At 35.5% G+C, this 12,863-nt stretch overlaps 1 protein-coding gene across 16 annotated transcripts in view; it reads left to right on the top strand.

Moving 5' to 3' along the window:
• The window catches only part of ERC1 (ELKS/RAB6-interacting/CAST family member 1), a 537,425-nt gene that overhangs the window by 227,527 nt on the left and 297,035 nt on the right, over positions 1 to 12,863 (top strand). For 8 of the 16 annotated variants that reach the window (XR_012003004.1, XR_012003002.1, XR_012003003.1 and 5 more), the window contains one exon: positions 7,382 to 7,513. The exons of the other annotated variants lie outside the window; for them this stretch is intronic. Coding sequence is in view for 5 of the 8 variants with exons in the window: in XM_025995462.2 (XP_025851247.1) it covers positions 7,382 to 7,513 (132 nt within the window). In the remaining 3 variants the exon portion in view is untranslated. The remainder of the gene's footprint in view (positions 1 to 7,381; positions 7,514 to 12,863) is intronic. 16 annotated transcript variants of the gene reach the window in all.

Raw genomic sequence — 12,863 nt, forward strand, 5'->3', positions numbered from 1 at the left:
GTAAAATCAATTATAATGAAAATGCATAAGGGAACAGAATTTAAGGAGGAGAGTCTTTAGTCCATGGGGGCCAATAGGACCAGGAATACTTCATTCTCATAATTTCCTAAAAACTGTGTTTATTCCCAAAAGAAAGGAACTTCACTAAAATGTGAGGACTAAACTTATTAATAACATCTATTATGTATAGCTCTTTAAACGTCTACCCAGTGATTTTTTTCAGTTCACCTTTGATTGGCATATTGTTGAGTATTCTTTAGTACTGAACTACTAACAAATTAAGTTGGATTACTCTTCATTTCTACCAGAATCATAAAATATTTCATTAGACCTCAATCCAATTGCAGGTTTTATTCTGAATAATTTTTGAAAAAATGTATATTTTGCTGATCTCATATCCATTGGATATCCTAATTTTGTGAAGTATCTTTAATGTCTGCCTTTGACATTTCAGGAAATCTAGTGTTATTCAGTTCCACCTTAATATAATCTCATTAAAAAAAGCTGTGTCTTTCTGGTAAAGACCCTGTTATCCTAACAGGTATTTTTCTCTCAGCAGTTTTGAGAATCACTGTTTTCATGCCTCATTGCTTCATTGATAGTTCAGTTTTCTTAGGCTGGAAGTATACTCTAGGGTGCTATGATAATCATCTTCCAAGATGGTCCCAGATCATCCTTACCTCCCGGTGTTTGAGCCCTTGTGTAGTCTGCTCCCACATTGTATCAGGATTAGTCTGTATGAACGATAGAAAATGTCAGAAGTGGTAGTATGTGACTTCTGAAGATCATAAAAGATGTTGATGTGTCTGCCTTGTTCTCTTGGATCACTTGCTTTGAGGAAAGCCAGGTGCCATATCATAATGACACTCCAGTAGCCCTGTGGAGAGGAACAGAGGCCCCTCGCCAGTAGCTATCACTAACTTGCCAACTGTGTAAGTGGAAGCAGAGGACTGAATCCTGACTAGCATCTTGACTGTAACACCATGAGATCCCCTGGAACAAGAACTGTTTGGCTAAGCTGTTTTTTAGTTCCAGACCCACAGAAACTGTATGAGATAAAAAATGTTCACTATTGTTTTAAGCTGCTGTGTTTTGAGGCAACTTGTTATGTAACAGTGAACAACGAATACAGGCACTTTATATCCTAGGTATTAAAGCGATATGTCATATGTTGATTTTTTTTTTTTTTCCCAAAATCCAGTTTGGTTTTCTCTGTTGGCAGAAGAGTTAATGCTATTGGAATTTGTTTTATTAATATTATCACTGCAGTAATTTTCAGTGCTTTGGATTATTAGAACTTGAGGCAGTTTACTATAAGAATTCTCACCCATGTAACTCATACCTGTATGCTGATAGGCTGTAAACTAAGAACAGAGATGATTTATTTTTTTTTTAAGATTTTATTTATTTATTTAACAGAGAGCGAGTGAGTTGAGCACTAGCAGGGAACTAGATGTGGAGCTTGATCCCAGCACCCTGGGATTATGACCTGAGCCAAAGGCAGACGCTGAGTCTGACTGAGCCACCCAGGTGCCCCAAGGGATAAATTTATAACATGTTCTAGTTATTGCTGTGTTATCCAGAAGAAATAAAAATGTATATAATTTTGAATTTTCTGATAGCTTCACTTAAAAAACCAAAAGGGAACATAATTTTAGTAACATACTTTATGTAATCCAGTATGTCTAAAATATTATCATTTCAACATATAATCAATGTGAAGATTATTGATTAAATGTTTCACTTTTTTTGTACTTTCTTCAAAATTTAGTGTGTATTTATAGCTCATTTCAATATAGCCTAGCCACAATTTAAGTGCTCAGTAGCCACATGTACTAGTGGCTACTGTATTGGGAAGTACAAATATATATTTAGTTGGAGAAGTTAGGATTTTTTTCCAAGCTAAAGCAAGAAGTCATTAATACACATAAGCAACTGGAATGATTTTCACAAACTAAAGTGTGCCAGTCATACCTTAACTTTAATCTCTGTCTATAGTTAGTTTCCAGTAAGTCACCCTCTATTTTCTGAATACTTCAGATCCTTTGAAGCTGTGGAATATCCTAAGAATAGAAGGATTTAGGGATATTAGAGGTTCTGTGTACTTTTCTCTGGGATTACAGACTTAGAATGGCAGGACTACCTCACGATTTATCTTGAAGACTGGTGAATGTGGACTTTTTAAAAGAGAGCGTATAATTAAATGTGTACAGCATATATCTGGAGGCTTAGGATATAGCTGTTGTAACCACCGTCACTACTGGAGCCACTGAAACACTTCCTGGGCATTTCAGCACATCCCCTTACTTTCTCTAGACTCTATTTACCAAGAGTAGAAGTATACCAACTCTTTTGTGTTTTGCAGTTTCTGAAGTCCTATACTTCTTTACTAACGGATATTTTTTTGGCTCAGAGAAGTTGGGTAGTAACCATGCATTGGCATCGAATTGATTACAAGATTTTTCTCTTCCTTCAAACCCAAATACCAGTAAGTTCAATGTAAATGAGCTATGTTGTCTGTAGAATTTTGTCAAACTATCACTGAAATCTACTCAGTACTATTTTCATAGGTATTAAAAAAAAAAAAACTATTTGCACAGGAGGGGAGATAGGGGACAGTTTTCAAAGCTCTTGGCTTGGTACTTCGTCTTACACATATGCTATTGGGATATTTAATCTTTAGGTATTTTCAGAATAACAGCAGAACTTATTGCAATATTTTATCTCTTTAAAAAATGTTATTTAGAATATTACCTGGTTTCCTAAAGACTGAAAAGAATTTCTCATAATTTCGACCAGCTATGCAAATTATTGGCATAAAGAACTTCAACTTTTGAATAAAAAACTGAGGAAAAGTGACTTAAAATTCATGTATTTTTTTCACCATTTGCCCTTTCTTGAGATGTATTTGCCCAGTCTATTCTCTTTCCAGTAAATAGTTAACCCATGTATTTATAGAGTATCCATACCTCAAATAGTCACTGCATTTATAATTATTTCCAGAAATTCATGTATTATTTTTAAGACTATTTTATTTATTTATTTGAGAAGGGGGGAGAGCAAGATAGAGTGAGCACAAGAGCAGGGGGGAAGGAGAAGCAGACACCGCCCCCCCCCCCCCCCCCCCCCCCGCCTGAGCAGGGAGCCCGATCTGGGGCTCAATCCCAGGATGCTGGGATCATGACGTGAGCTGAAGACAGACATTTAACCCACTGAGCCACCCAGGGCCCCCCCAGAAATTCATGTATTCTTATTAATTATTTTGCAGTATGTGCTTTTTCCTTTAACATTTTAAAATTTGATTTTGAATTTTTTTCTGAACAATAATTATTTATTATCATTTACGAAGTGATGTGATACTATAGGGCTTATAATAAATAATGCTAGTCCTCTATCTCATTGTCTTACCTGGATTCCTGCTCCCCTAAGATAAGATGCTTTCACCTTTTTTGGTTGTTTCTTCTGCAGTTTACTTCCACCTCTCCAGATGACATTTTTATACTGCTGTTTTCTTATTTTTTTATTTATATAGTTATCTATTGATTTCTTACTTTGAATGATGAGGAATTAGCCTTTCAATGCAAGTTACCACACACACTTTCCTCTTTCTTCCTCTTTACAAGTTTTACATTATTATGTCTCAGGCATATAGTATATTATGCTTACATTTCCTTTCCCGTACTTATAGTTTTTCCTGGTGCAATAATAGCTTTGGATTTTTTATGTGTATACATATCACCAGTTTATTCCCAAGTTCCTTTCTCCTACTATAACATTTCTTTTGATGTTGGTACTGTTAGAGAATACATCATCCCTTATTTTATTAACCTTGTAATCTATTCATCCACTTTTTTTTTTCTTGGAAACATCTTACCTTGAGCTTCTGCCCTTTCCTCTGAATTGTACTTATTCTCTAGGCTTACCATTATCCTCAAGGTTCCCTTTCCCGTTTGTGGTAGATCCCTTTTTTTCTGGGTCCCATGTCTTCCTCTTTCTAGGTTGACTTCTTAAGTGATGGAGCACATCCCTAGTAGCTTTCTGAGAGAATCTGTGATGTGAGGTAAATTTTTTAAGACTTTGCCTTCTTCCCTTACATTTGATTGATAGTTTGGATATAGAGTTCTAGATCAGAAAGCATTTTGCCTTCGGAGTTTTGAAGGCATTACTTCAGTTGACTTCTAATTCCTTGTGTTCCATAAAAAATTCCAGTGCCTTCCTATACTTTATTCTTTGTGGGCGATCATTTTTGGCCTTTCTAAAACTTAGAATCTTTTCTCTAGTATTCTAAACTAAAAAACATAGAATACCCATGTTATAGTCTAAGTATATAAAAATGTATTTAGTCTTCATTTAAAGTATAAAAACAAGAAAGGATAATTATAAATAATGATCTAGTAGTGTGCTTAGAACTCCAGTATTTATAAAACTAAAAGATTCTATTCATTTCTGGCATTGGCTCAGGATTTTATTAAATGAAACAGATTCAAGGTGTGGAATTCAATATAAAGGAAACTTCCTTGGTTTACCTTAGCAGATATCTGAGATATTAAGATTCTGAAAATAAAACTGGAGCCAAATTTTCTCACTAGATGGATTAAGTAGTTAGGGACTTTGTTAGTGTTGAAGGTGATAAGAGTATTCACTGTCTTCATTTCTCTTGTTACCACCCTGGTTTGATACAGCTTTCTTAGAGCATATGGCTCCACACTTAGTTTTACATTGATTTTCGACTGTATTATAATTATGTAATTTATAGTATTTAATAAATATCATTTAACAGTTTTCTGCTTTTTATTTTTGGTATTTGTTGGCTTTTGTTCTTTGTCCTTATTATACACACGAATTTTGAGCCAGGCTTTACCATTAAGTCCAGAAAACTTTTCTTTTTTTCTTTTTTTTTTTTTTAAATTTTTATTTATTTATGATAGTCACAGAGAGACAGAGAGAGAGGCAGAGACATAGGCAGAGGGAGAAACAGGCTCCATGCACCGGGAGCCTGATGTGGGATTCGATCCCGGGTCTCCAGGATCGCGCCCTGGGCCAAAGGCAAGCGCCAAACCACTGCGCCACCCAGGGATCCCCCCAGAAAACTTTTCTTAAATAAATTTTTCTTAAATAGTAAAAAATAAACTTTTCTTAAATAGTAAAAAAAAAACAAAAAACCCTCTGATTTTCCAACTGGTTTTGATAAAACTTTCAGTATGAAAACCTGTAGTGATTATCTGCATTATGACAAATTACCAAGTATCCTCTCTCTAAAGAAGTTTTACTGATAAAGCCACAGAGCTGGTTTTCAGCCATGCAGAAATGCAGATAAACCTGTTTGTTTGAAATAGGTTTTGGGGGGATCCCTGGGTGGCGCAGCGGTTTGGCGCCTGCCTTTGGCCCAGGGCGCGATCCTGGTAGACCCGGGATCGAATCCCACATCGGGCTCCCGGTGCATGGAGCCTGCTTCTCCCTCCGCCTGTGTCTCTGCCTCTCTCTCTCTCTCTGTGTGTGACTATCATAAATAAAAAAAAAAAAAAAAAAAAAGAAATAGGTTTTGGGAAGTTATTTGGGATATGTTTTTTGGCCTCAGTTTCGGTTAGAATAACAAAAACCTCTTGCGAGATCTCCCAAAGACAGTTTAAGAGTAAAGAATACAGCAGACTGGACAAAAACATACTGAGTTAGTTATTCACAACCAGTTGGTAATGGGAAACATTCATGTTTCTTTTCACTTACAGTAGTCTGTAATTCAGAATCCCACGGTACTACAAATAGTTATTCATCAGAGATTTTGAGAGGACTGAACTCACTGATGATTGCATCTGTCCCTTTCCATGGGATCCTTCTGTTACCTTTCATTTTCTTTGAATCAAAAGAAACCTTTGTTTTTACAAGAATCATTTCATGTCCCTTTCTGCTTGACATTGTTTTAGAAACCCTGAGCAGTGACTTCCGTTTTGGAAGCTGCACTCATGCTCATGGCAAGCCACCTGGAAGCATTAAGATTTCAAGAAAGTATTTTTTTTATATAGCTAAACTGCCATGTAGAAGATAGAACCTTACTTAGGGGTTAAATCACAGTATTTTATAACATTTTCTCCTAGAAGAGTGAACACTTTAAAAAAAAAATGAACATGACATATATTACTGAAATGTGAATATTCTTTTTTTTTAATATTCTTTTTTTAAACCTCATTTTTTTTAGTTGAGAAAACTGAGAGAAAACAAATTTTGTCAACTTTTTATTATGAAAGATCTTAAATAGTAAGATGTCATTCTTTCAGTGCTCAAAGAAAAAACTGACTTAACTTTGACAGATTTCCAGTCTGGATTTCTGAAGACAGAGTTAGAAAGGACTTTCTGTGCCTTGCACTTATAAAAGTGAACTGCAGTCTAATTAAATGAGAGTTGCATAGATGAAAGACAAAATCCTTTGATACATCTTTTACTGATACAAGTATTCTGAAAGTTGGAGAATGCTTTATCAACTCTTGTTCTGTTGTTTTTAATTTAATTATATTAATAAAAGGCAGCATTTTATTTTTAATCTTTGCATTCTAGAAGAATTTCAAGAGGAAATGCTTAGAGTAACCTGATGAATCTATTTTTAATACTGTTTGAATTCTTCATGTATCCTTTCTATTCTAAGATCTTTCCTTTCTTACTTGTTCTTAAAGTTCTGTAGGATTGTCTTTCTGCTAGAAATCCATATTTACATTCCCAGGAGTTAATTTTTAAGCTTATTTAAAATATCAAGGATAGTGGGAATTGGTTGGCTAACTATAAATTTTTCATGCTTAGCCCAACCACTTATATCCATTTTTAGTTTCCTCATATGAGATTAAGAGAAAACTCTGTTATCTTGAAATCATTTAGAAAATCACTTTCTTTTTCATTTCTAAATTAGTTTGCTAACAATTGTCTGTATGAAGAATATAATCTAAAAAGTCATGCTATTTATTTAACTTTTTCATCGAGGCTGAACTTTGGAGAGAGAGAGAATGTTTTGGTATTGAGTCTTATTACTTAGGCTTCATCAAAGCTGGCTTAAAGCCCAGTTTAGAAAGTAGTTCAAAACAGCTTTGTGTTTTAAGTAATCGTGCTCTTGCTGCCTATGCTGCTTAACAGTTTTATTCTCTCTGTTACAGAGAACAAATCCATCACAAACTTGTCTTGCTTAACTAACTCGACCTTTTGCTCTTAGTAATATTCTTTTTCAACCTCTTATTATACTTCTTTTCTTCCCTTGTTCTTTCCTCTGTTGAAGATATTTTTCTGGCCTGGATTTTTCTGAAGGAAGAATATTTAATAAGCAAATAATCCTTTCTTGATAAATAGGCTCTCCTGGGTTAACTAATTAGTCTACTTCACTTAGTCTTCCATCGTTTTCTAGGACAGTCTCCGTAAGAAGGATGACAGGATTGAAGAGCTGGAAGAAGCACTAAGAGAGAGTGTACAGATAACTGCAGAGCGAGAAATGGTGCTAGCACAAGAGGAGTCAGCCAGGACCAGTGCTGAAAAACAGGTCTGCAATTTTATACAGTTACTGGCAATGCTGCTGGTTAAACCAAAGGTAAAAACTCAACCAGTATAGTTTAGGGAAACTGTCCATGTGTTTATAGGGTTTCAGAAGCACTTCATCAGGTGTAAGTATCGAGACTTAAATAAGAATTGAAATGTGATTGCATAAGAATGACTCATGTTGAAAGTCTCTGCGTTAGTAAAATGTATATGCTATATGCTCATGTATCTGGTGAGATGAAATGGAACTTGTCTGTTTATTGCAAGATGGTCACAATCCTGCTTTTAAGTTGAATGGGAAAGCCAAACATTTCTGAGTTAAAATGTTAATTTTAAATATCAGATGGTTTATTTATTTTATACCCTGTCTTATTGGAAAGAGCAGTTAAAATTATAACAAGATATTAACAAGGTTAATAGTAAGTATGACGGACATAGTTATCATGGCACTTGAGAGCACCAGAGTGGCATGCCTCATTTCCGAAGTGACTTGTTGAAGAGTTCTACTGCTGCTGTGTGTGGTGTTTGCTTTACATATTTTTCTGTGTCTTTTAGATTCCTCTACACTTGCTTTTAACATTTTGTTAGGAAGGATAACTAAAGATAGGAAATGTTAATGGAAAAAATGGTTTCAACAAGTGAAGGCTCTAATCTCAATTCAAATGAGTATGATTTGAAGTTTTGCTTTTTTTTTTTTTTTTTTAAGATTTTATTTATTTATTCATGACAGAGAGAGAGAGAGGCAGAGACATAGGCAGAGGAAGAAGCAGACTCCATGGAGGGAGCCTGACGTGGAACTCGATCCCGGGTCTCCAAGATCATACCCTGGGCTGAAGGCGGCACCAAACCGCTGGGCCATCAGGGTTGCCCTGATTTGAGGTTTTGAATCTCCCTTACAGAGATGCGTGACATTTAATTTTTTCAGGTATTGTTCCTTTCCATTTCTTTGTTGGAGAAATATACATGCCAAAAGGGTGAAAAATTCAATGAGAGGGCAACTTGAATCTTTTGGGAAACCACCAAGATGAGACCCTGTGGTCTTATGTGTTAAGGTAGTTGCATTGCAAGAAGGGTGCATTTTATTTTTTATTTTTATTTTATTTATTTAATTTTTTAAAAGATTTTTATTTATTTATTCATGAGAGACACAGAGAGAGAGAGAGAGGCAGAGACACAGAGGAGAAGCAGGCTCCATGCAAGGAGCCTGATGTGGGACTCGATCCCAGGACTCCAGGATCATGCCCTGGGCTGAAGGCAGGTGCCAAACTGCTGAGCCACCCGGAGGTCCCCGAAAGGTACATTTTAAAGCAGACATGTTGTAATATGTGCCGTAAGGGAGTCCCTCCATAACTGTGTTAGTATGAGGATATGATTTCTTTAGTGCTTAGTATAGAAAGACAAACTGACATTTACTAGTGAAACTGAAGAAAAATGGAACTTTTCACAGTCTGTAGTGTTTTTTAGTGCCCTGTTCCTATATAAATGCCTTGTCCACTTCTTACTTGAATACTTCCTGAGACACAGTTAAATAGAGATTGGGTAGTAGTAGAGAGCTTCAGAAAAGGGATGGTTACAGTCATTGTTCCAAGGTGAAGAGGGATTTTTTCATCTTGATTTTACCTTTTTTGTATTCTTACCTTCATTTTCAAAATGTCCCTATTTTTTCTTTCTGTACAGAGTTCTTTCTGCTTGACATATTGGGGATCATATAGAAATGTTGGCAATAATACATCTTGTAACTATGACATATAAATTGGTAGTACACATTTAAAAATGTATTATTGTGTGAACTAGTTATCATTTGCTTTCTTGGTGGTAGATTTTAATATATTTATGTGTTATTTATTTATAATAGACTTACTTTAGATCAGTTTTGTTTTTTTAGTTTACAGAAAAGTTGAGCAGAAACTACATGGAATTCCCATATATTCCTTCCTTCACCTAAGTTTTCCATATTGTCAACATATTGGATTGCTTTGCTAGATTTATTAGAATTGATGAGCCAATATTGATACATTATTAACTGGTCCATAGCTTACATTTTGGTTCACTTTCATCTCATACAGTTCTGTGGGTTTTGCCAAATGTATTGTATTCAAATGTATTGTGTTATGTATTCACCATTGCAGTATTATTTAGAATAGTTTGCCCCAAAGTTCCCCTGTATTCCAGCTATTCATCCGTCCTTCATCTCCCCAATCCTTGATCTTTTTGCTGTCTCCATAGTTTCTCTTTTTCTCGAATGTCCTGTAGGTGGAATCACACAGTGGGTAGCCTTTTTTGTTTTTTTTTTTAATTTTTCATTTATTTATTTATTTATGATAGGCACACAGTGAGAGAGAGAGAGAGAGAGGCAGAGACACAGGCAGAGGGAGAAGCAGGCTCCATGCACCGGGAGCCCGACGTGGGACTCGATCCCGGGTCTCCAGGATCGCGCCCCGGGCCAAAGGCAGGCGCTAAACCGCTGCGCCACCCAGGGATGAGTGGCTTCTTTCATTTAGCATATGCATTTTTAGGTTCTTCCATCGGTTTTTGTGGCCTGATAGCTCATTTTGTTTTACTTCTGAATAATATTTCATTGTATAGACATGCCACAATTTGTTTATTCCTTCACCTACTGAAGAACATCTTGATTACTTCCAATGTTTGGCAATTAAGGATAAAGCTTTTCTATAAACATTTATGTGTAGGTTTTTGTATGAACATAAATTATCAATTCATTTAGGTAAATACCTGGGAATTGCTGGATTGTATGGTAAGACTATATTTAGCTTTGTAAGAAACTGTGAAACTGTCTTCCAAAGTAGCTATATATAATTTGCTTTTTAATTGCATGCTTTTTTCTTTCTCTCTTCCTGTTTATCTTTCTTTCTACCATTCTGCTACTCACTGCCTATCTGAAGCTGTTGAGTGAAATATTGCATGAGACCAGTCATTTGGGTCCTAAGTGGTTTAAGCTATGAAAAAGCCACTTTTATGTTTGTATTTCTGAGGCCATGTGACCTTCATCCACTGTCCCCTCTTTCTGTCATCTTCTGTTTTCTTTTCTTATTTTTATATTTTTCTGTCTTCTAACTCCACTGTTAATTTTACTTATATGTATTAATTGTATATTGTAATACCAAGGTAATCTACACATATTCATTTGAAGTATCTTAAATGGGTAAAGTTTTTTTTTTGGCTAGGGACATTATTCTTACTATCTTACTCAGGTCCAGAAATTATCTGTCTCTTACCTAAATTTAGCCTCTGAGAAGAAATAACTCCCTCTGTTAGAAGGGAAGGATATCTGTATCTCTTGATTTCTTAAAGAGCAAAGTAAAATTGTTTAGGAATAATCTCTCTTACTAAAATAAAAAACATTACCTTTTAAAGTTTGAGAGGAAAAACTCACAAAAGAAAACATTTCTTCTTATAGGACCCCCTTATAGTTTCTTTATTCCCAATATATGCTGCTCTATATTGAGCTCATGCCCAAAATATAAAGAAATTGTATAATGATCTCATGAGGGAAGATGTTCGGGGATCCCTGGGTGGCTCAGCAGTTTAGCGCCTGCCTTTGGCCCAGGGCGCAATCCTGGAGTACCGGAATCGAGTCCCGCATTGGGCTCCTGGCATGGAGCCTCCTTCTCCCTCTGCCTGTACCTCTGCCTCTCTCTCTGTCTATTATGAATAAATAAATAAATCTTAAAAAAAAAAAAAAGAGGGAAGATGTTCTATAACCTGTGTGGGCAAGTAGAGAGATGAAAGTGGATAATCCCTTCAGGGGAAGCCCAAGGGCTCCTTTTACTTTTGCTTTGTACTTTTCTATGTGGACTTTCTTCTTCTGAAACTTGTCTCTGCTCAAGTTTTAGCAGGTTTTGTGTTTTGTTGATTGTGAGTCCCATTTTCTTAAAATGAGACTAGAGTAAAATTCATTCTTTTATGTCTCAGAATTGTGAGGAGGTAGGAACAGTATCATTAGTTCAGCAGTGCTGCTATAAACTTAAATTCTTGAAATTCTTTTTTCTTTTTACTAGAAAAGAATGTTCTAAATATCTTCACTAAGAGTAAGCTTATTCTTTGAAGTCTTTTGCAACTACATTGCTAACTAAAAGTTTAAAAAATGCCTCTAAATTAATAAGACATTTTCTTATGGCTCAATAAGCTGGATTTCTATCTGTTCCTAAAGAGTATTTCTTAGTGTTTTGAGCAGTGATAAAGACGTATCCTTTCAATATAACTAAAATTTGCTCATGAATTCTTTTATTTTTCAACATTCATTTTTCATAGTGGTACTCATTTTTTAAATTACTATTTTGTTGTTATTTGGCTTGTATGTTACTTATAAATTTTGACCCAGAAGATCATAAGGTTTTACCTATGATTTACAGGTAGTTTTAGATCACTGAGCATTTTTTAGGATTATATCCTAAAGATTTTTCTCCAGATACTTGCATATTAAATATTGTGCATTCTAATAATTAAAATCACTTGAGCAACAACAAAAAATGGCACTCTAATTAAATGGCATTTTACAGCCTAACAGGACACATTGGATTCACTTGGTTTTTATTCTGGATCTCACAGAGTACCCAACTTCTTTCTTCAGCATTCAAGTTCTTTTCCTTCCCTGCCAGCCAGATGGGCAGGTGGGAGAGCCAGACTTGTCCTTCACTTTCTGTAGTTCTTGATTCTTTATTGTGAAAATGGGTAGTATAGTCATTTAAACTTGATCCAGCCTCTTTGCATCTTACAAAGTTAAATAGCTAAAAAAAAGTAAAATAAGAAGGCAGTGCTAATGGAATGCATATTGGTGGCACATGCTTCATCATGATTCGCTTCCTGCTTCTCCTATTCCATTGTTCGTTTTGAAGACAGTGGATTTTTTTCTTGTGTTTCTGTCTTCTTCATTTCAGCTTAGTCAAATTTCTTATCCTCAGCCACATCTGGTTTGTCAGACACACTTGTGGAGGAAATGGAGCAAGGTACATGAGTGAGTGGGGTGCAGACTACAATTGGCAATCACCAAGTGTCCCATCTTTTTACTCTTTAAAGATTTATTAAATTCTCTTTTGGCTGTGAATCTACCCAGTTAGTTACATGTCATTTATCACCAGGATGCCCAAATACTTTCTCAGACAAAACAAGTCGCCACTAGTGAAGCATCACTAGTAACTGAGTAGCCTATAGACGATAATGTATGCTAATAAAGTTATAATTGTACCCTCCAATCCTTTCTGTTGCCCTCTTACCTTTTTTTTTTTTTTTTTTTTTTTTTTTTTGGTGCTTGCCTTCTTTTAATTGTTCCCAGAGTTGATAGCTTATTCTCTGGCCATATAACATAGTCCTGTACTGATCTGAATATTTATAGT

Source organism: Vulpes vulpes, chromosome 8 (genome assembly GCF_048418805.1).
Source record: "Vulpes vulpes isolate BD-2025 chromosome 8, VulVul3, whole genome shotgun sequence".
NCBI classification, from domain to species: domain Eukaryota; kingdom Metazoa; phylum Chordata; class Mammalia; order Carnivora; family Canidae; genus Vulpes; species Vulpes vulpes.